This window comes from Bufo gargarizans, chromosome 7 (genome assembly GCF_014858855.1).
Source record: "Bufo gargarizans isolate SCDJY-AF-19 chromosome 7, ASM1485885v1, whole genome shotgun sequence".
Classification (NCBI taxonomy): domain Eukaryota; kingdom Metazoa; phylum Chordata; class Amphibia; order Anura; family Bufonidae; genus Bufo; species Bufo gargarizans.
This window is the reverse complement of record NC_058086.1, coordinates 82,406,240-82,431,252: the sequence shown is the minus strand read 5'-3', so window position 1 is coordinate 82,431,252 and position 25,013 is coordinate 82,406,240. Positions and strand designations below refer to the sequence as shown.

Sequence of the window (25,013 nt, the reverse complement as noted above, 5' to 3'; positions counted from 1 at the left end):
CTTGTGATCTAGATATATGAGTGCCCATTCTACTTCTTTTTAATATTATTGCTCTTGGTGATTGGGTACAACATCTGTTTTGGTGCACCTTGCCATCCCAAACCAGAGGTGAGCCGTCCTTTATCCCCTTTTTTTACTAATTTATATACGTACCCACTGAGGTCAGAGCTCCCCCTGTTTAAGAATGGATATCTGGAATCATATGGAAAGCAAGCGACTCAAAGTAGAAACATATAGGTTTGAAGATTCAACTACTCATGAGAATGCCACTGGAGGAGAGAAGTCTACAGAAGAGATATTCAGGGAACTTGAACCACTGTTGTTGAAACAACTTAGACAACAGTGGGAAATCAAGTCGCTGAAATTATGTATTGAGGATAAGAAAATCCCTAAAGGTCTATTGATATCTAAGATCCCTGCACAGGACCTCTGTAATGATGAATTTAATAAGGAGTGGGAAGCATTACTTTTTTCCCAGTCAATAAAGCTAATACAACTTATTATAAAAAGAAGAAGTAAATTATTGGAAGAATTGACTGAGAGAATAAATGAAATAAACATTTCTGTTGAAAAATTACCAGCCAATGAAGAATTGGCTGTATGGCAGGCACGTATATGCAGGAGTCTAGACAAAATGGAATCAGAAATAATATATAAAAAAACAAAAAAATATAAATTTAATGCCAAACCAATGGAGGGTTATCAACATAGAAATAATTCACAAGAGGGCGACTTAAATACTAGACCCCTGGGCCATCTTAATGATGTTATACATCCCCCTAGGTATAATATACCGGTGAATAATAGATTTGAGGCATTAAATGAAAACCATTTTTTAGACAGAACTCCACCCCACCACAAGACAAGAATCAGACAGAGATCACAGACACCAATCAATACATATGTTCAATATCAACAGACAGACACAAATCACAACATGAGAATCAGACACAGATCGAGATCACCAAGAAGAGAACAACCACACTCATACAATCTGAGGACCAGGCTCAATCAAGTAGAAGATTACGAGCCACAACAGAGGACCCGTCCCCCTCAGAATTACAGACAGCAACATATACCCAAACATCTGAGAGAAGGAACCAACAGACACTCACAGAATCTAGACCCAAAAGAAAGATACGAAGATCCCAAAGAAAAAAGAGGGGTTTACAACAGACACAGATAAATAATTCAGACGCTGTAGTGAACCTCAGTTCGGTCGTCTTGACTGATTCTCAGACAAGACTGCTAAACAGGGGCCTCAAATTCGCACCTACAGCGAAACTGAATAAATTCAATACTTATGTGGGTATAGAAAAATTTGTGAGGAAACTGTGTTTGAAAAAATATTTTTTGAAAAATCCGATACTAGCTAACACAGATGAATGTGTGGGTGGTGAGATCCAACATACTACCTTGAAACCAAAATCAAAAAAATTTCCTAGACAAGAAATTGGAGTAGAGATAGCGACTTTTAGAAAAAATATAGAAACAGACTTGAGGAAAATATCTGACAAACAGTTGAGGAGAAATAATTTGACCTCACAGGAGATTAAAGCTATTAAAGAACTGCAAAAAATTAATAACCTTACTATCCGTCCCGCCGATAAAGGAGGAGCTATTGTGCTTCTCGACACTACAAAATATAATGCGGAATGTTTGAGACAGCTTGCGGACACAACAACATATAAGATACTGAGGAAGGATCCAATAGAAGAATTTTCAGAATTATTAAACCAATATTGTGATGGAGGATTTGAGGAAGGACTTCTTTCCAAACAAGAATCAGATTTTATCTTGGGAACACAACAGAGATTGCCTGTGTTTTATTGTCTTCCCAAGATACATAAAAGTATGTCGGAACCACCAGGTCGCCCAATAATTTCGGGTATAGAGTCCTTGTCATCCAATTTGTCCAAATATATAGATCAACTTTTACAGCCTACAGTGAAAAATACTCCATCTTATCTCAAAGACACCACACAGATTGTCCAGATATTGGAAAATCTGAAGGTGGAGCCTCACTGGCTTATAGGGACATTGGATGTTCAATCGCTATATACCGTGATTGACCATGAACAGGGCATAAATAATATGAAATTACAATTGAGGAATTATGGCAATCTTGGAGAGAGACAAATATAATTTTTGGCAGAGGGTGTGAGATATATTTTAACACACAATTATTTCTTTTTTGAAGGGGCTTATTACCTCCAGACTCGTGGCACTGCCATGGGCACCAGGTTCGCCCCCAGCTATGCCAATCTATTTATAGCACAGTGGGAACAGGAGACCATCTTACCCAGGCTGGGGTCGGACCTGGTGCTCTGGCAGCGTTACATCGATGATATTATTTTTGTCTGGCAGGGAGATGCATCTAGCCTCCACACCTTCTTGGAAGACATCAATGAAAATAAATGTAATCTCAAATTCTCCTCCAATACGAATCAGGAATATACAGAATTCCTGGATATTCGGATTACTACTCAGAATGACCGTTATGTTTGTACTACTTTTCAGAAAGAAGTAGCTAAGAACAGCTTCATCCTCTTTTCTAGCTGCCATTTGCCTTCTTGGTTAATGAACATACCTACAGGACAGTTTCGTAGAATAAAGAGAAACTGCACTAACCAGACAGAATCTGAGGATGAGGCTGTTATGATGAAGAAAAATTTTTTAGAAAAAGAATATCCAGAGACAGTTGTCGAGAAAGCACTATGTAAGGTTAGAAAAATGGATAGAAAAATGTTTTTCGAAACCAAACAAAAGAAGGATGATAAACCCACTGATGATAACAAATTCCGTATAATACTGCCATATAATGCACAACATAAAAAAATAGAACAAAGCATCAAAAAGAATTGACATCTTATTCAGAACGATAAAATTATAGGCCCTTTAATCCCACCCTTACCAGAGATAGTGTACACAAAGGCCCCCAACTTGGGTTTAAAAATAGCACCATCCATCAAAAATCAGACAAGAGAAACCGGATCTGGAAATAAATGGTTAAAAATGAGTGGGTTTTACAGATGCGGTCGCTGTATAAATTGCAGGAATACGTCCTTTGCAAAAAGGACTATGCGAGTGACTTCAACACAGAACATTTTTTCAGTTGAAATAAAAGACCTTCTCACTTGCAATAGTTCAAATGTAATTTATATTATTGAATGCCCATGTGCCAAACAATATATTGGCAGGACCAAAAGATCCCTAAAAGTTAGGATTACGGAACATATAAATAACATCAAGAAAGGGTACGAAAAACATGTACTATCAAAACATTTCAAATTGATGCACAACCAAGATCCCAAGTCTTTAACTTTTGCAGCATTTGAACAAATAGAACGCCATTGGAGGGGAGGGAATCACATTGCCCGGATGTCTAGGGCTGAGTCCAGGAAGATCTTCGAATTTGGCAGTTTGGCCCCAGCAGGACTAAATGCCGAATTTGAAATTTTTGGGTTTTTGTGATGGGTCGGGTGTCTTTGGCCCATGGGGAGTACTAGTCGGGCTGTTTAGCAGCACTATGACCCCCCCTGTGCTAGAGATCCCCGACCCCAGTCCACATATACCACCATCCCACGTACTCCGCCCGAACCATTTCAGGGAATGAGCCCCATGGAACATTGTTTATTGCATTATATCCAACAAGAAAATATATATGAGTCTCCTACCGAATATAATACCTGATAATCTTTTATATAAATTTTTTATATTTTTATACTTTTATATTTTAGACCCTATATAGAAGTTCCCTATTATTTAATATGTTTTTTAATATAAGACCATTAAAGGTTTATAAGTTGTATATTTATTGTATTTTAGAAGAATGTGTGATATGGAATGTTATTATCTTCATGGGTCCCAACTGCAACTAGCTATTGTATAATTTGATATGCAAAATTTGATATGTATAATGATTCTGGTTGGTTTAGGAATACACAAAACAGAAAAACGCATGTGCGCATAAAAACCGCAGATTTATCGCAGGATTATCGCACAAAAAAAAATCGCATGTGCGCAAAAAAACCGCAGATTTTTCGCATGATTATCGCAATATAAGGAAATTGGATCCAGATCCTTTGGGTCCATTTCAGGTTTATTAAAGAGCCCTTTGGAGGATAAAAAGCCGGCAAGTTAGTCAGACCCAAACTAGCCACTGAGGAAGAAGGCAGGTAGCCTTTGAAACGCGTCTGGCAAGGAGCAATTGGATCTGACAATACACCGGCAACAACCTTTTACTATATTGGATTGAAAGCGCTTTCTAAAAGAACTATTATCATCGATCCAAAGAGGCAGAATATCTATCTACCTCAAGCAAAGACATTGGACGTGGATTTGCAGCGTGACACAGCCAGCACTTCTGCTCACAGCCGGGTGGATACAGCATCGTTAGCAGCTAATTCAGCTGTGTTATCCAAAGGCAAGTCCTGTTTACATCTACACCACGTGGGACGCCACGGTGGGAATAGGACGATATGTGAGTAAGAGCCATTCAGCTCCATAATACTGCTGGATATATGTATATTGCTGCCCAAACATCTTGATTTGCTGATTGAATATTGCGTAATATTGCTGGACATATTTATACTATTACTCAAGTATCCTGCCGCGTCCATTGCGGTTGTTCAAATATACAGCCTATTCAGGCAGATATCTGCTTAATTTGAATATATTTGTGGACAATTGTACGGACCAAGCCAGGATTCAGGTCACATGTCCTACCATTAAAGAAACACTGCGGCATCAGTGGGATACAGCCACTTTATTGACTCTTCAGAAATATATATATATTTATTTATACACATTATTTCACCAATTGTTTTTCAACTATATATTGTTGATCCAGTGGATTTTATGTAACATTTTATGCTGCATTTTACCCATTGGTCACCATTAATCACTGTGCACTTATTATTTATTCATTTATCCACTCACTGATCTATTTATCTTTTTTCTGGAGGTATATTTGCTGTCAACCACTGTTGTAGATAATAGAAGACAAAAGTACTGTGTTACATCTGCTAATGTTAGACTGGACCTATTAACACTGGATTGGACACTTTGATTTTTTATCAGCTATAACAGTGGACAGTTGCATGCTAATTTTATCAATTTTATATAAGTTTTATCAATCTATGTCGATTTAGGGAATTTAGTTCTGTTTAGGGTATAACATTACTGTGTATTGCTCATATAAATTTGTTCAATTTATCGCTATTAATAAATTAATATATTATTTGAGTCACTTTGCCTACCTTGTGATCTAGATATATGAGTGCCCATTCTACTTCTTTTTAATAACAAAGTTAAACCTGGTAAAAAAAATAGCGACCACCTAGCTTGTCTAGGAGTCAGACGCTTAGCTGATTCGAGGTAAAGAAGATTTTTGTGGTCCGTAATCACAGTGACAGGGTGGACTGCCCCCTCTAAAAAGTGATGCCATTCTTCAAACGCTAGTTTAATAGCTAATAGTTCCCTATTGTCAATATCATAGTTATTTTCTGCTGCAGATAGTTTTTTAGAAAAGAAAGCACAAGGATGCCATTTGCCAGGAGACGGACCCTGAGACAGCACCGCCCCCACTCCCACCTCTGACGCATCGACTTCAACAATAAAAGGCTGAGAGACATGAGGTTGGACTAGTACAGGTGCCGAGGTAAACCTCTCTTTTAGAGAGGAAAAAGCAACTTTAGCGGCGTCAGACCATTTACAAAAATCAGTCCCCTTCCTAGTCATGTCAGTAAGGGGTTTTACAATAACTGAATAATTTTTAATGAATTTCCTATAGAAATTCACGAAGCCCAAGAACCGTTGCAGTGCTTTGAGGTTCTCAGGAAGATCCCAATCTAAAATTGCCTGGACCTTCCTAGGATCCATACGGAAACCTGAAGCAGATAAAAAATAACCTAGGAATTGTATCTTCTGAACGGCGAAGACACATTTTTCAATTTTAGCATATAATTTATTCATCCGTAGGACCTGCAGTACTTGTCTGACATGCACCTCATGTGTTTTCAGATCAGACGAATAAATTAAAATATCATCTAGGTATATTACCACAAACCTGCCGATTAGATGACTAAAAATGTAATTAACTAATTGTTGAAAGACGGCAGCAGCATTGGTCAGACCGAAAGGCATAACTAGATTTTCATAATGCCCCTCAGGGGTGTTAAAAACTGTCTTCCACTCATCCCCCTCCTTGATACGAATCAGATTGTAGGCCCCCCTAAGATCAAGTTTGGAGAACCACCTAGCACCCGCAATCTGGTTAAATAGGTCAGGAATGAGAGGAAGAGGGTATGGGTCTCGGATGGTTATCCGATTTAATTCGCGAAAATCTAGGCAAGGACGCAGACCCCCATATTTCTTTTTAACAAAGAAAAACCCTGCAGCCACGGGTGAAGAAGAGGGTCTGATGTGTCCCTTAGCCAAGCTCTCGGAGATATAATGTTTCATGGCTTGTCTCTCTGGACCCGAAAGATTATATAACCTGGTCTTGGGTAATTTTGCGCCGGGAATAAGGTTAATCGGGCAATCATAAGGACGGTGAGGTGGTAACTTCTGACAACCCTTTTCAGAAAAAACGTCCTCAAAATCCGAAATAAATGTAGGTAGGGTAGTTATGGAGGCGACTAAACAATTGCTATTTAAGCAATTTTCTCTGCAATGCTCACTCCACTCCAGTATCTCCCTGGCCTGCCAATCCACCACTAGATTGTGCGCTACCAACCAGGGAAGGCCCAGTCTCATATAATGCAAGTGCATCCTTTACCCTTTCGGATAACCCAGAGCAGAACTGACTCCTGAGAGCCGGGTCGTTCCATTGGGTATCCGTAGCCCACCTACGGAAGTCAGAGCAATACTCCTCTACCGGCCACTCTCCTTGTAGGAGTCTCCGTAATCTTGATTCAGCCAGTGCGACTCGATCAGGGTCGTCATATATGAGACCCAAGGCCCCGAAAAACTCATCCACTGATCGAAGAGCATGGGAATCAGTGGGTAAAGAGAACGCCCAGGACTGCGGGTCCCCCTACAGCAGGGAAAGAACAACCCCCACCCGCTGTTTTTCATTACCAGAGGAGTAAGGGCGCAGTTTAAAATATAATTTACAGGCCTCACGGAATGTCAAAAACTTGTCCCTTCCCCCAGAAAATCTGTCAGGGAGAGGGACCTTGGGTTCCGCAATAACCCGATTACCAGTAGCAACTGCTGGGCTTGCGGTCAGTTGTAATTGCTGCTGTTGCTGGAGGACCGACGCCTTCAATCCTGCCACCTCCAAAGACAGGCCATGAAATTGTTTGGACAGAGCAGCAATTGGATCCATACTGGATTCTAAGTATGTAAAAAAAAAAATTTTTTTTTTTTTTTTTTTTTTTTACCTACACAAAATAAGGGCCAGATATAATGTAATGACCGGCCTCACGCACAGGGAGGGAAAAGGGAAAGCCCTGCCCAAGGGAGAGGGAAAGGTGGTGACCCCTGACTCACCTTGCGGCTGGCACCTGACTGCCCTGACGTCCCTAGACGGGTTCCTCACCCGTGCAGCGATCACGTGCCTAAACCCTGGCTTTCCCTAAAATGAGCCCTGGATAGTACTGTGGCTGAACAGCACTTATTCAGCTCTGCTACATCTGATTCTATCTTTCACATGCATTGATTCTAAACCGCCACATACACATCCCTGCATATCTGCCCCCATAAGTGTCTCATCCATCTGCCCCCATAAGTGCCTCCCTACCTTCCATATAGTTGCCCCCAGTGTCCATCCATTTCATATACAGGGAGTGCAGAATTATTAGGCAAGTTGTATTTTTGAGGATTAATTTTATTATTAAACAACAACCATGTTCTCAATGAACCCAAAAAACTCATTAATATCAAAGCTGAATATTTTTGGAAGTAGTTTTTAGTTTTAGCTATTTTAGGGGGATATCTGTGTGTGCAGGTGACTATTACTGTGCATAATTATTAGGCAACTTAACAAAAAACAAATATATACCCATTTCAATTATTTATTTTTACCAGTGAAACCAATATAACATCTCAACATTCACAAATATACTTTTCTGACATTCAAAAACAAAACAAAAACAAATCAGTGACCAATATAGCCACCTTTCTTTGCAAGGACACTCAAAAGCCTGCCATCCATGGATTCTGTCAGTGTTTTGATCTGTTCACCATCAACATTGCGTGCAGCAGCAACCACAGCCTCCCAGACACTGTTCAGAGAGGTGTACTGTTTTCCCTCCTTGTAAATCTCACATTTGATGATGGACCACAGGTTCTCAATGGGGTTCAGATCAGGTAAACAAGGAGGCCATGTCATTAGTTTTTCTTCTTTTATACCCTTTCTTGCCAGCCACGCTGTGGAATACTTGGACGCGTGTGATGGAGCATTGTCCTGCATGAAAATCATGTTTTTCTTGAAGGATGCAGACTTCTTCCTGTACCACTGCTTGAAGAAGGTGTCTTCCAGAAACTGGCAGTAGGACTGGGAGTTGAGCTTGACTCCATCCTCAACCCGAAAAGGCCCCACAAGCCCATCTTTGATGATACCAGCCCAAACCAGTACTCCACCTCCACCTTGCTGGCGTCTGAGTCGGACTGGAGCTCTCTGCCCTTTACCAATCCAGCCACGGACCCATCCATCTGGCCCATCAAGACTCACTCTCATTTCATCAGTCCATAAAACCTTAGAAAAATCAGTCTTGAGATATTTCTTGGCCCAGTCTTGACGTTTCAGCTTGTGTGTCTTGTTCAGTGGTGGTCGTCTTTCAGCCTTTCTTACCTTGGCCATGTCTCTGAGTATTGCACACCTTGTGCTTTTGGGCACTCCAGTGAAGTTGCAGCTCTGAAATATGGCCAAACTGGTGGCAAGTGGCATCTTGGCAGCTGCACGCTTGACTTTTCTCAGTTCATGGGCAGTTATTTTGCGCCTTGGTTTTTCCACACGCTTCTTGCGACCCTGTTGACTATTTTGAATGAAACGCTTGATTGTTCGATGATCACGCTTCAGAAGCTTTGCAATTTTAAGAGTGCTGCATCCCTCTGCAAGATATCTCACTATTTTTGACTTTTCTGAGCCTGCCAAGTCCTTCTTTTGACCCATTTTGCCAAAGGAAAGGAAGTTGCCTAATAATTATGCACACCTGATATAGGGTGTTGATGTCATTAGACCACACCCCTTCTCATTACAGAGATGCACATCACCTAATATGCTTAATTGGTAGTAGGCTTTCGAGCCTATACAGCTTGGAGTAAGACAACATGCATAAAGAGGATAATGTGGTCAAAATACTCATTTGCCTAATAATTCTGCACTCCCTGTAGTTGCCCCCAGTGTCCATCCATTTCATATAGTTGCCCCCAGTGTCCATCCATTTCATATAGTTGCCCCCAGTGTCCATCCATTTCATATAGTTGCCCCCAGTGTCCATCCATTTCATATAGTTGCCCCCAGTGTCCATCCATTTCATATAGTTACCCCCAGTGTCCATCTATTTCATATAGTTTCCCCCAGTGTCCATACAATTCATATAGTTGCCCCCAGTGTCCATACAATTCATATAGTTGCCCCCATCAATCACAACATCATGGCTGCGTAGGAGAAGGATCCGGGTACTGAAATGGCCAGTCTGCAGTCCAGATCTTTCACCTATAGAGAACATTTGGCGCATCATAAAGAGGAAGGTGCAACAAAGAAGGCCCAAGACGATTGAACAGTTAGAGGCCTGTATTAGACAAGAATGGGAGAGCATTCCTATTTCTAAACTTGAGAAACTGGTCTCCTCGGTCCCCAGACATCTGTTGAGTGTTGTAAGAAGAAGGGGAGATGCCACACAGTGGTGAAAATGGCCTTGTCCCAACTTTTTGGGGATTTGTTGACACCAAGAAATTCTGATTCAACATATTTTTCCCTTAAAATGGTACATTTTCTCAGTTTAAACTTTTGTTCCGTGATTTATGTTCTATTCTGAATAAAATATTAGAAGTTGGCACCTCCACATCATTGCATTCAGTTTTTATTCACGATTTGTATAGTGTCCCAACTTTTTGGGAATCCGGTTTGTAGTTGCCCCCAGTGTCCACCCATTTCATATAGTTGCCCCCAGTGTCCATCCATTTCATATAGTTGCCGCCAGTGTCCATCCATTTCATATAGTTGCCCCCAGTGTCCATACAATTCATATAGTTGCCCCCAGTGTCAATACAATTCACATAGTTGCCCCCAGTGTCCATACAATTCATATAGTTGCCCCCAGTGTCCATACAATTCATATAGTAGCCCCCAGTGTCCATACAATTCATATAGTTGCCTCCAGTGTGCATACTATTCATACAGTTGCCCCCAGTGTCCATACAATTCATACAGTTGCCCCCTTTGAATTCAGGATGAACCCCCTTTATTGGCACATATTCAATAATCGTTGGTGGATTAGTGGGGCAGTAGAAATTATGTTTACCTATTAGGAGATAGTATCCCAGTCCTCCGACGTCCGTCCGCTCACTCCGCTGACTCGCCCGAACTGTTCTCTATCTCAGACGCAATGGATATTCTTTGCATGCATGGACGCCCGAAAGAGATAAGACGTGCGCGTTCACAAGAGGCCGGCCGCTGGATCCCAGAGTATGAAGTGCGCAGGCTTGGCCCATGGATGCGGCAGGCGATAGGTGGCCGTATCCATGGGCAGCAAGTATAAACAATAAAATATGATTTTTCATTTTTATTAAAAACTATAAGATTTAGAAAAAGCATTATATTTAGGAAAAGCCTCAGAGGGAATGAAAGATCATTATAAAGATGATAAGAGGCCAGCCGCAGGATCGCAGAGTATGAAGTGCGCAGGCGCGGCCCATGGATGCGGCTGGCGATAGGTGGCCGTATCCATGGGCAGCGAGTATAAACAATAAAATATGATTTTTCATTTTTATTAAAAACTATAAGATTTAGAAAAAGCATTATATTTAGGAAAAGCCTCAGGGGGGAATGAATGATCATTATAAAGATGATAATACCCCTTTAATATAGCATACAATTTAGTGTGAAGCGGGCAAAAAATTCTAAATGGGGTGGAATTTGAAAAAAACCCCACAATTTCTCCACCACTTTACGGGTTTTATTCCTACGCATTCCCTTTGTGGCAAAACTGACCTGTGTCCTTCATTCTCTGGGTCAGCATGAATATGTACGAACTTATGCTTACATTTCTTTATTGGCAAATGGGGTGTGGCAGGGTTAGGGGGCCCAATTCAGATTCTTGTTATGGGGCCCAGTGAGTTTAGTTTCTTTACTTTTGGCTGGACTGGTCCAGATTCACCATGCATCTAAATTATTATCACAAAGCCAAAGCCTACTCCCAGCTGCACAAATTAGCAGCACCAAGGGTGAAGACAGAAGCAAAATTATAATTTGTTTATGCTAGAAACAATGCAAAATACTTTAAAACAGCAATTAGCCTCTCAGGACTTTTGATATAAAAATGATTCATGGGATAATCCCTTTAGTACACATGGTTCACATATATGTACCATTGTCAGCACCATTTTCACTCGAAAAACTGTGCAAGTTTTTATACCTGTGCCAATTTCAGTTTAACTACAAAATAACACTTTAAGAAATCTGAGTCTTCCTTCTGGGATTCGCATCCCCACCTATCCCTTGGTTGAACTTGATGGACTTATGTCTTTGTTCAACCGTATTAACTATGTAACTATGTAAGACTTTTGTTATATTTTTGTTTTCCTTAAAAATCCACCAATAATCTTACATCTTACTTGTAGTTTCCAAAGGAGGAAGATGAGAAAGAGACATCTCTACGTTGTTCATGGGTCCCATTTTCTTAAAAGCTCTTTTTTTCCCTAAAGTAGAGGAAAAATAGTGAAAAAGAAACTAGCACAAAAATGGCAGCCTTATTCATTGGCTACATTCTCTACAAATTTTTGCTACGACATCATCATCATACTATACATATACCTGATAATCATATTACTATCATAAATCAAATGAAAATCCTGATTTAAAGGGCTTCTGTCACCCCCCCCCCCCCCCCAAAAAGTAATTTTTCATTTTTGGGCTAATTAAAATCCTTATAGTGCAATTATTCAATATATAGTGCTCTTACATTTTTCTGTGGTTTAGTTTCTTTAAAAACAACACTTTTATAATATGTTAATTACCTGGCTACCAGCAAGTAGGGTGGTTGCTTGCTGGGAGCCGCCGCCCCCTCCTCCTGTTGATTGACAGGGCCAGCGAGCGCTCTCCTCCTTCGGCTGGCCCTGTCTGCGTTCCAAATCTCGCGTCTGCGCCGTACCGGTCTTCAGTCGGCGCAGGCGCACTGAGAGGAGGATGCTCGCTCGGCCGCTCCTTCCTCAGTGCACCTGCGCCGATGACATCACATCTACACCCAGCGCAGGCGCACTGAGGAAGGAGCGGCCGAGCGAGCATCCTCCGCTCAGTGCGCCTGCGCCGACTGAAGACCGGTACGGCGCAGGCGCGAGATTTGGAACGCAGACAGGGCCAGCCGAAGGAGGAGAGCGCTTGCTGGCCCTGTAAATCAACAGGAGGAGGGGGCGCACTGAGAGAAGGATGCTCGCTCGGCCGCTCCTTCCTCAGTGCGACTGCGCCGATGACATCACATCTACACCTGGCGCAGGCGCACTGAGGAAGGAGCGGCCGAGCGAGCATCCTCCTCTCAGTGCGCCTGCGCTGACTGAAGACCGGTACGGCGCAGGCGCGAGATTTGGAACGCAGACAGGGCCAGCCGAAGGAGGAGAGCGCTTGCTGGCCCTGTAAATCAACAGGAGGAGGGGGCGCACTGAGAGACGGATGCTCGCTCGGCCGCTCCTTCCTCAGTGCGCCTGCGCCGATGACATCACATCTACACCTGGCGCAGGCACACTGAGGAAGGAGCGGCCGAGCGAGTATCCTCCTCTCAGTGCGCCTGCGCTGACTGAAGGCGCGAGATTTGGAACGCAGACAGGGCCAGCCGCTCGCTGGCCCTGTCAATCAACAGGAGGAGGGGGCGTTTTTTTGAAAGGAGGATGCGGCAGCTACCAGCAAGCAACCGCTCTACTTGCTGGTAACCAGGTAATTAACATATTATAAAAGTGCCTTTTTTAAAGAAACACAGAAAAATGTAAGAGCACTATATATTAAATAATCACACTATAAGGATTTTAATTAGCCCAAAAATGAAAAATTACTTTTGGGGGGGTGACAGAAGCCCTTTAACTACCTCAGCTCCCCTAGCTTAAACCCCCTTAATGACCAGACCACTTTTTACAATTCTGCACTACACTAATTTCACATTTATAGCTCGGTCATACAACTTACCACCCAAATTAATTTTTCCTCCTTTTCTTCTCACTAATAGAGCTTTCATTTGGTGGTATTTCATTGCTGCTGACATTTTTACTTTTTTTGATATTAATTGAAATTTACCGAAATTTTGGCAAAAAAATGACATTTTTCACTTTCGGTTGTAAAATGTTTCAAATAAAACTACATTTCTATATAATTTTTTCTCTAAATTTATTGTTCTACATGTCTTTGATAAAAAAAACAATGCAATAAGTGTATATTTATTGGTTTGGGTAAAAGTTATAGCGTTTACAAACTATGGTGCAAAAAAGTGAATTTACGCACTTTGACTTACTGAGGTTCTACAATGCCCAGACAGTAGAAACACCCCACAAATGACCCCATTTCAGAGAAAGTAGACACCCTAAGGTATTCGCTGATGGGCATAGTGAGTTCATAGAAGTTTTTATTTTTTGGCACAAGTTAGCGGAAACTGATTTAAATTTTTTTTGTTTTTTCTTACAAAGTCTCATATTCCACTATCTTGTGACAAAAAATAAAAACTTCCATGAACTCACTATGCCCATCACGAAATACCTTGGGGTGTCTTCTTTCCAAAATGGGGTCACTTGTGGGGTATTTATACTGCCCTGGCATTTTAGGGGCCCTAATGTGTGAGAAGTAGTTTGAAATCCAAATGTGTAAAAAATGCCCTGAGAAATCCTAAAGGTGCTCTTTGGAATGTGGGCCCCTTTTCCCACCTAGGCTGCAAAAAAGTGTCACACATGTGGTATCGCCGTACTCAGAAGAAGTAGGGCAATGTGTTTTGTGGTGTATTTTTACATATACCCATGCTGGGTGAGAGAAATATCTCTCTAAAAGACAACTTTACCCATTTTTTTTATACAAAGTTGTCATTTGACAGAGATATTTCTCTCACACAGCATGCGTATAAAGACACCCCAAAACACATTGCCCTACTTCTCCTGAGTATGACGATAACACATGTGTGACACTTTTTTGCAGCCTAGGTGGCCAAAGGGGCCCAAATTCCAATGAGTACCTTTTAGGAGGGCATTTTTAGGCATTTGGATTCCAGACTTCTTCTCACGCATTAGGGCCCCTAAAATGCCAGGGCAGTATAAATACCCCACATGTGAACCCATTTTGGAAAGATGATACCCCAAGGTATTCCGTGAGGGGTATTGCAAGTTCATAGAATATTTTTTTTTGGCACAAGTTAGCGGAAAATTATTTTGTAAGAGAAAAAAATAATATATAATTTTCCGCTAACTTGTGCCAAAAAAATATATATTCTAGGAATTCGGATCCACAAAACACATACGGACGTCTGAATGGAGCCTTACAGGGGGGGGTGATCAATGACAGGGGGGTGATCAGGGAGTCTATATGGGGTGATCAGGGGTTAATAAGTGACAGGGGGTGGGGGGTGTAGTGTAGTGGTGTTTGGTGCTACTTACAGAGCTACCTGTGTCCTCTGGTGGTCGATCAAAGCAAAAGAGACCACTAGAGGACCAGGTAGCAGGTATATCAGACGCTGTTAACAAAACAGCTTCTGATATACCCTTCAAGGGTTAAAAAAAATCGCATCTACAGCCTGCCAGCTGGCAGGCTGTAGATGCACTCGTTTACATCCTGTTCCTGTGAACGCGCACTCCTGTGTGTGCTCGTTCACAGGAAATCTCACATCTCGCAAGATGACGCACCGGCGCGTCAAGGAGGAAGAAATCGACTGCCTTCGGACTGCAATCCTGCGTTTGGCAGTCCGGAGGCGGTTAACATTTAATTTAGAACCCATGTCCGCAAAATGCTTTCCAATACTATAGAAAAAGTAATCCTTCTATTTGAATTTTAGTTTTCAACTCCAGTGTGGGTAATAAGTTCCAAAAATAAATGTGAAAATAAATATCCTATTTTATTTTAAATTTCTACTTTGTCTATTACTAATCGCCTTCCAATAGTGAGATTTCCATGTCAAAATCATAAATCAAGTGAAAACACCAAGTAGAAGCTGAAAACAGTAGACTGAGATCTCAATTTCATCTCTTGCAGGCATTTTCCCTGCCAAAAGTCAAAAGAAAAAGAAAGCCCATTCGAATTTTCATTTTAACATTGTCCTAATATTCAAATTCATTTTAATGAGCAGTAGTGGCGTGGAGAGGCATGCAAAATGATGTTATTTAATTAATGACTGGACTGTGACTTTGTATGTCTACTAAAGGGTGCTCTGCTTCTACACATTTCCAACAACTAACACACAGCTGCCGTTCAGATCAAGTTTAGAATCCCAATAGATGGCGCTGTGACAGTAAAATCTTAGTACTGTGCCGAATGCATAGGATAAGATTAGGAATCTAATAGATGGCGCCCTCTTTTTGAGGAGTGAATTATACTATGATTATATCCTCAACACTGCTGCCCTGTTAACCCCCTAGATGCTGTGGTGCCTAATCGCCTGCAGCATCTAGAGGGGTTAATCCACTTTGCCATGCTTGAGTGAGGATGTGGTGGCCATTGCTGTAGAAACGTGCCAAGAAGCTTAAAAAGTCAGAAATTATGGTACACATATGGATAAATGGCAATGCACAATACAGTTCTGTGTGGTGCAGTCTTTATGTGTGTGAAGTCGTGAAAAAAGAACAGCTGATGGTCCGTTCTTTTGAAAATCTGCAGCAAAATCCACACCACAGTGCAATTTATGCTGTGAATTTTGTTCATAATGGCTGAGAACCCTTAGGGCTGTTTCACACAAGTGAATGCCATGTGTGTCATCCGCAGCGTGAATGACAGCCAAGCCCCGCAATGGACAGCAGATACACGGAGCATTAACATGATTGATAATGCTCCGTGCCTCTCTGAGATCTTTTTACTACAAAATCACAGTAAGATAAAGTTGTCACTGTGATTTTGTAGTTAAAAGATCACAGAGAGGCAGGGAGCATTATCAATCATGTTCATGCTCCGTGCTTCTGCTGTCCGGAGCAGAGCTTGGCACTGTGTCACGCAGCAAATTACCCGCACGGCATCCACTCGTGTGAAAGAGCCCTTAAAATCTTATCCACTTTGCTGGCATGTAAACACGGTGGACCTGCCACCACATATTTGTGTGCAGCAAATCTACAGCGTTTATGTCTGATGTGACAAGATGTACCCCTATATTTCCATGCAGCTATAGGGTGGGCCCCCAGAATGAGTTCCTCTGGTGTGGTGTGAGCACCCCAGTCCGACACTGGCCCCTAGGTGAATTCACCTGGTTTCTGGAGCCCCTGCAACTCAATTGTATCCGCATCTACTGGACACAAATACAATACAGCACCAGCGTAAGAAGGGAACTGTTGGTTCCATGTCCCTCAATTCCAGGCACTTCTCTGTGACATAGGCGATGTCACTGCGCCGTCTGCGATCTTCCACCCGAGTATAGCTGCCAAAAGAGGCCTGTCTGCATAGCTGCATGATTGTCGTGGGACCACGTTGGGACCCTGGGACAGGTGAGTAGAAACTGTTCTCCCCTTTTCTGTTCATGTGCCCAAAAACTGACCCCTTACTCTAATACTGCCTCTAACTGACCACTGAGCCTAATACTGGACCCTAATACTGACCCAAACTATAATATTGACCCTAATCCTAATACAGAGCATAACCATAATACCAATCCTAACACTGACCCTAATCTTATTACTATTCCAAACCTTAATACTAATTATAACCACAATACTGACTCCTAACTGTAATACTATCCCTAATAATGACGGTAACCCTAACACAAATTCTAACCATAATAATGACACTAACCCAAATAATGGCTCTAAGAGACTAGCACTATAACTAGGGCTCATTTGAAATTCTCATGTACACGATGCAGATTTTTTTCCGTGTGGATTTTGACCTACGGTACGGATTTAAAAATCCGCAGCATATCAATTAATTTAATTTTTTCTTACTGGATTTTCTCAATTCACTTCAACGGGGAGAGTAAAATCCGCATGCGGAATATCCGCACCAATTGATGGATTGGCCTCACGGATTTCCTTGTGAATAACTGCAGATTTCAGTATGGATTCTCTGCACATAAATCCTTAACGTGTGCATTTACCCGAAAGGCTATGTACAACTTTGAGGGCAATTTCTTTATTTACTGCATTGTATTAATTTTGAGCTAAAAATACATTCTTACATTGGTCTTTATTAAAAATATGGCATCCTTTTTCCTGTACAAAGCTGGCAAGCTCTAGTAGCACCCTTTGGATTTCCTGTCTTTTCCATCAGACCAGGAGCAGATGGACTCCTTATCTCTGCTCTATGACATCCTAAACACTCATTATAGCTCAGTTCTTATCTTACTGAATTTGGCTTAACCCCTTAGGGACCCATGACGTACCGGTACGGCATGGATGCCGAGTCCTTAACCCCTTAGGGACCCATGACGTAACGGTACGGCATGGATCCCGAGTCCTTAAGGACCCATGACGTACAGGTACGTCATGGCTATAATTTGCGATTCCGGCGCTGCAGGGATTAATCGGAACGGGATGATTTCAGCCGGCATCCCGTAACAACGCAGGGGCGGGTCATTTGACCCTCCCGTATCGGCGATCGCAGAAAACCGCAGGTCAATTCAGACCTGCGGTTTTCTGCGTTTCCGGTCCATTCGGGTGTCCTGTGACCCGATGAACCGGAAAAAGACTGCGATCGGTGGCGTGATTACACACCACCAATCGCAGTACGAAGATTTGAAGAGGCGGTGCTAGCCCTGGTGCTGAACACCGCTGTCCAGGGTGCTGATTGGTGCAGGGGAGAGAGGCGCGAGATTCAAACTACCTGCGCTCCTCTCTCCCCTCCTCTTCCTGTCCAGCACCCTCACCGTGCAGCACCGTTCAGCACCAGCTCCTGCGTCCCCCTAATCGTAATCACCCTCCTGCACCCATCGCCACCCAGGTAGGTTAGGGTCAGTGAGGGAGAGGCACCATTAGGAAGGGAAAGAAGGGAAAAGTTAGTAAGGAAAAAAAAACAAAAAAACTTTTACCCTAAACTTTCTTTGATCTATCTATCAGACCCCAGACCCCCCCCCCCTGCCACTTGCCCCCCTCACCAGCACCATAAAAAATCAACGCTGCCTCCCTGCCCACCCCCTCCAGGTACCTATCCCCAGGGGTGAGACCCGTGCACTTACCAGTGGAAACCTGTTGCTGGTCAGGTATAAGGACAAGAGGGATGTCCTTATGCTGTCCACAATCCACGGTAACATCACCACCCCTGTCCCTGTGCGAGGTACCGCGGCAACGGTCCTCAAGCCCGATTGTATCGTCGACTACAATCGGTATATGGGAGGAGTTGAACTCTCTGATCAAGTCCTCAAGCCATATAATGCCATGCGCAAAACCCGGGCTTGGTACAAAAAAAGTTGCGGTCTACTTGGTACAGGTTGGCATGTACAACTCTTTTGTACTATCCCGAAGCGCTGGCAGCACAGGGACATTCCTCCAGTTCTATGAGGCAGTCCTCAAGGCCCTGATCTTTTCGGACCGGGAAAGAGCAGGCCGGAGTATCTCGGGAACCGGAGGAGCCCGGATAATCCCTGGCCAACACTTTTCAGGTGTTGTCCCCCATACTGGAAAGAAGGGACGAACCCAAAAAAGATTCAGAGTGTGTCACAAGAGGGGGATACGGAAGGACACCACCACTCAGTGTGACACGTGCCCCGATTATCTGGCCCCCGATTGCTTCAGGGAGTATCACACTTCCATGGAGTACTACATTTTTATAATCCCCAACAGTCCACTAGAGAACATAAAAAACTATGGCTCTCAGACTTTGGAGACACGGAAACAATTTTTTTTCCCCCAAAAAAAATATTAGTTTTAGAGCAGGCATCCTCAAACTGCGGCCCTCCAGATGTTGTAAAACTATAACTCCCAGCATGCCCAGACAACCTACAGCCATCAGCAGGGCATGGTGGGAATTGCCGTTTTACAACATCTGGAGGGCTGCTGTTTTTAGGATGCCTGCTTAGTGTCTCCAAAGTCTGAGAGCCATACATATTAGGCATCGTCGCGTGCGTAAAAGTCATCACTATAAAAATTAACTTTTGACCAAACGTCTCGGAAGAACGGTGTTAAAAATATTGAATAAAAACGGTGCCAAAACACCACATATGGTGTGTTTCTGCAAACTACAGAATCAGGACAACCCATATTGAGTTTTGTTTGTAAAACCCTTGTTTTACTCCTGGAAAAAATTGATTATATTGGAAAATTTTCCCCAAAATTGAAATTTCAAAATTGTTTCTCCATCTGCCATTAACTCTTGTGGAACACCTAAAGGGTTAAAAAAGTTTGTAAACCCAGTGTGTTTAAACTAGGGACTGGGGGAGGGTAATTATGTTATAGGATGGGAAGTGTAAAACACCTAGTTGATCAGTTAGGATCTCAACTGCGGAAGCAATGGACATCCACTATTATCCCACCACCCTTGTGTTTGGCTGTGGGATTCGCGGTTACTCAGTATGTACCCCAGGCGTCACTCTCAGTCTTAGGCGGAGAGTTTGGGGTAACAAAATCATTTACCGCTATCCATCTAATTAGTTTTACTGATGGTAAGGAGGGACTCTCAGAATTACAGGAGTCACGAGTTAGTATAAGCTTGTGCAACGTTTAGAGTTAGCATCTAGTATGCAATAGCTTCAGAGTTAGTATATAGCATGTCCTCAGTTTAGTATATAGTATGCCATAGGTTTAAGGTTGGTATATAGAATGTCCTCAGTTTAGTATATAGTATGCCATTGGTTCAGAGTTAGTATAGCATGTCCTCAGTTTAGTATATAGTATGCCATAGGTTCAGAGTTAGTATAGCATGTCCACAGTTTGATATATACTATGCAGTAGGTTCAGAGTTAGTATAGCATGTCCACAGTTTGATATATACTATGCAGTAGGTTCAGAGTTAGTATAGCATGTCCACAGTTTGGTATGTACTATGCAGTAGGTTCAGAGTTAGTATAGCATGTCCACAGTTTGGTATATACTATGCAGTAGGTTCAGAGTTTGTATAGCATGCACACAGTTTGGTATATACTATGCAGTAGGTTCAGAGTTAGTATAGCATGTCCACAGTTTGGTATACACTATGCAGTAGGTTCACTCTGAGTTCCAGGACATTAATCAGAGCAGGTAACAGGCATATACTTGCAGTTAGTTGGTCCTGGCTAGAAAGCCAGTGGCAAGAAGGTAGACAGTCCTTCACGATGTAGTTAGGCATCCAGGTTTGGATACGTGGACAGAGTCTTCAGCTACCATGGAGCTAGCAGGGTGCGCACTCCATTAGTGGAACACCCTGCTTAGCACCTGTCTTCAATTTAAGGGCTGAATGGTAAGTGGGCGGAGTCACAGAAGGCCCGGCGGCCACTGCGTTCCACGCTGGAGCGCAAGCCAGCGTAACAACACAGGCGGTCGCTGCGTTCCACGCTGGAGCGCAAGCCAGCGTATCATCGCAGACGGCCGGTGCGTTCCACGCTGGAGCGCAAGCCAGCGTATCGTCACAGGGAGCCGCTGCGGTCCAAGCTGTATTGTTACAGTACCCCCCCCCTTTAAGGGACCCCTCCGGGGTACCCCGCTAGGAGAGGGTCGGTTGGGAAATCTTCTATGGAACAATCTTTGGAGTCTGGGAGCATGAACGTTTTGCACATCTTCCCAAGAGTCATCCTGGGGACCATACCCCTTCCATCTAACGAGATATTGGATCTTCCCCCGTCTTCTTCTGGAATCAATGAGCTGCTCAACTTCAAACTCTTCTTCTCCTTGGACCTCTATCGGAGGCAAGGGTCGAGGGTCATTTGATGGGAACGGTCTAGGTCTAAACGGCTTCAGTAGTGACACGTGAAATGTGGGATGTACCTGTAATCGAGGAGGAAGGGTGAGTCTCACCGTGTTGGGGTTAATAATCCTTTCTATCGGAAAAGGACCCAGGAATTGTCTTCCCAATTTCTTGGAAGGTACCCCCAACCGAAGGTTTTTTGTTGATAACCAAACCGAGTCCCCGACCTGGTAGGGAGGACTTTCTCTCCTATGACGGTCGTAGTAACGCTTCTGTCTTTCTTTTGCCCGTTGAAGGTTGTCTTTTAGCGTCTTAAGGGTAGTTTGCAAAGTGGTCAGATAATCATCTGTGGCTGGAACGTTTGTGGGAAGGCTGGTTTGAGGAAGAGACCTAGGGTGAAATCCGTAATTAGCAAAGAATGGAGTATGTAATGTGGAGGAATTCGTAGAATTATTATAGGCGAATTCAGCGAGAGGAAGTAGGCCCTCCCAGTCATCCTGGAGAAATGAGCAGTGACATCTGAGAAACTGTTCCAGACACTGATTCACCCTTTCAGTCTGCCCATTAGTTTGGGGGTGATAGGCGGTAGACATTCTGTGGTCGATTTGAAGTCTGGAACAAAGTGCTCTCCAGAATTTGGATACGAATTGCGAACCCCTGTCTGCTATGACCTGGCTAGGAATTCCATGTAACTTAATAATATTAGACAGGAATACCACGGCCGTGTCCTTGGAGGAGGGTAACTTCTTGAGGGGCACGAAGTGTGCCATTTTAGTCAGCAAATCCACTACCACCATGATGGTGTTGTTTCCTCTGGAAAGGGGAAGTTCAACTATGAAATCCATCGAGACCCATTCCCAGGGTCTGTTGGCGATGGGAAGACTCATTAGGAGACCATAAGGCCGGTTCCTGTCAGTTTTACATGAGGCACAGGTCTCGCACGTGGAAACGTATTCCTCAATTTGTTTGGTCATCTTTGGCCACCAGAAGTTCCTGCGTATCAGGGTTGTGGTTTTAGCAATGCCGGGATGTCCCGCGAGGGGTAAATCATGGCAAAGTTTGATCACCTGATTGGTGAGGGAGGGTGGTATATACAGTTGGCTGTCCTTGTAAAGGAGACCCTGTTGATTCTGCGAAAGACCAGGGGGGGGTATTAGCATGGTCATTAATTAGAGCATCCTTGAGCTGGGTTTCCAACGTTATGGTGGCAAGGACGAGTTTCTTCGGTGGAATGATCCATGTGGGGGCCGTGTCTGAGGTGCGAATTTCAGCCAGTCGTGACAAGGCGTCGGCCTTCCCATTTTTTGAGCCTGGTCGGTATGTAATTTGGAAGTTAAACCTGTAAAAAAAAAAAACTCCACCGTACTTGACGGCCTGATAATGTTTTATTGGTTTTCAGGTATTGTAGATTACGGTGATCTGTATAAATTGTGATGGGGTGTATTGATCCTTCTAGTAAATGCCTCCAATTTTCCAGGGAGCATTTTATGGCGAGGAGTTCCTTTTCGCCTATGGGGTAATTGAATTCGGCGGTATTTAGCGTCCGGGAGTAGAAGCCGATAGGATGCAACGGAGTTGAAAAAGAGCTTCGCTGGGACAGAACAGCTCCTATGGCTGCCTGGGATGCGTCTACTTCCAGCACGTAGTGATGGTTCGGATTTGGGAGAGTCAGTATCGGTGCCGTAGTGAACCTGTTCTTTAATAACTCAAACGCTGATTGGGCGTCCTTGGACCAAACGAACTTCGTGTTGACACTAGTTAAACGGGGTAGTGGAGAAATCCTTAATAAATTTCCTATAGAAGTTTGAGAACCCCAGGAACCGTTGAAGAGCTTTCCTGGAATCCGGAATCGGCCAATTTTGGATGCAAGTGATTTTTGAGGGATCCATCTGGATACCTTTGGGTGAAATTATGTATCCGAGAAAGGGAAGAGAGGTAGTCTCGAATACACATTTTTCCTGTTTGATGTATAAACGATGAACACTTAACCATGCGAGAACCCAACGGACATGTTTCCTGTGATCGTGTAAATTATCGGAATACACTAGTATATCATCAAGATAGATGATTACACATATGTCCAGTAGATCCCTAAAGATGTAGTTAATAAAGTTTTGGAATGTGGCAGGGGCATTGCACAACCCGAAGGGCATCACTGTATACTCGAAGAGTCCATACCGAGTGCGGAAAGCTGTCTTCCATTCATCCCCTTTTCTGATCCTAATTAAGTTGCATGCGCCTCTCAAATCCAGCTTGGTGTAGATTGTTGCTGTTTGTAATCTTTCTATGAGTTTGGATATTAGCGGCAAGGGGTAGTGATTTTTGATTGTTACTTTGTTCAAGGCTCTGTAATCTATAATGGGCCTTAAACTTGAATCTTTGTTTCTCACGAAGAACATCCCTGCTGCTGCCGGGGAGGTTGAAGGCTGAATAAAACCTTTTCGTAAGTTCTCTTCTAGGTACTGTTCGAGGTGAACAAGTTCTGGTTGTGCCAATGGATAAATTCTACCCGTGGGTACCTCACTACCCGGCAGCAAGTCTATGGGGCAATCGTAAGATCTATGGGGCGGAAGAGATTCCGCCTTCTTTGCGCTGAACACCTCAGCGAAGTCTGCGTATTGGCTGGGGACCTGGTTCACTCCCACGTGCATGAGAGATTTAAGGGGAAAACAGGTCTCCATACAATAAGGTGACGTGAACTGAACTCTCCCCTGTTTCCATAGGAGGGTTGGCTGGTGTATTTGTAACCATGGCAACCCAAGAATCACGGGAAACAATGCAGAGTGTATGATATCAAGGGATAAGAATTCTGTGTGGTTATTTTCACATGTCACCATGAGGGGTTGAGTCTGACTATGGATAGAACTAGAAGTGGTACCGTCAATGAAACTCACGGATATCGGAATGTTTTTTCTCATGTGGGGAATTTTATTTCGCTCGACCAGATGCATGTCGATAAAATTCCCTGAAGCTCCCGTGTCCACCATGGCTTCAACGGTAATCCGGTTTTGGTCCCACTGTAAGGTGAGAGACGTGTAAATGTAACCACCAGTACTATTTTTTGTACTGCCTATTGTACAAGACGTGCCGCTCTTACCTTCGCACTTCTTACGTATCGCGGGACATCCGTCAACGGTATGGTCAGCAGACGCAAAGTATAGACAGAGCTTGAAGTTACGTCTCCGGGCTTTCTCTCTCTCGGTCAGAGGTCCTCGGATCGCCCCAATCTCCATCATCTCTACAGCAGGACCCTGGCAAAACGGTCTTGGGTTGGGTGTGAAGCCTGAGACTCTCTCGGCTCTGCGTTCCCTCAGCCGTCTGTCAATGGTGGTGGCCTTCTGCATCAAGGCATTAAGTGTAAGTGGTAATTCTCCTCGGGCTAATTCGTCCTTCAGGGCCTCAGAAAGACCTAGGCGGAACTGATTCCTGAGAGTGATATCATTCCATTCAGTCTCCCGGGCCCAGCGAGTGTATTCCGCAATAAAGTCCTCTACAGGTCGTTTCCCTTGTTTAAGGCTGCATATAGCGGTCTCAGCGGTCAGCTGTTTACTATGGTCCTCGTAGAGAAGGGCCATTTTTTCAAGGAACAGAGGAAAGGATTCCAGGACTGGGTCTTCTTTTTCTAAATAAGTATTGGCCCATGCTCTGGGCTCCCCCCTGAGGTATGAGATCATGGTAAGTACTTTTGATCTGTCAGTTGGGTATGTCCGAGGCTGCATCTCAAACATTAATTTGCATGCGTTCAGGAAATCCCTGAACTGTCTTCGGTCACCTGAGAATAACTCAGGTGGGCTTACTTTGGGTTCAGGTCCATCACGGTGGTGTCCTGGCCCCTGAGTGACAAGTTGCCGTAGTGCCTGGTTTTCTAGCT

The 25,013-nt window shown here is 43.3% G+C and overlaps 1 protein-coding gene across 4 annotated transcripts in view; it reads right to left on the bottom strand.

Annotated features, from left to right (window-relative positions):
• Nucleotides 1-25,013, bottom strand: part of L3MBTL2 (L3MBTL histone methyl-lysine binding protein 2) — a 517,603-nt gene that overhangs the window by 62,849 nt on the left and 429,741 nt on the right. For 2 of the 4 annotated variants that reach the window (XM_044301290.1, XM_044301291.1), the window contains exon 16: nucleotides 11,781-11,871. In XM_044301290.1, coding sequence (XP_044157225.1) covers nucleotides 11,781-11,871 — 91 coding nt within the window. The remainder of the gene's footprint in view (nucleotides 1-11,780; nucleotides 11,872-25,013) is intronic. The other 2 variants (XM_044301288.1, XM_044301289.1) reach the window with 1 other exon arrangement.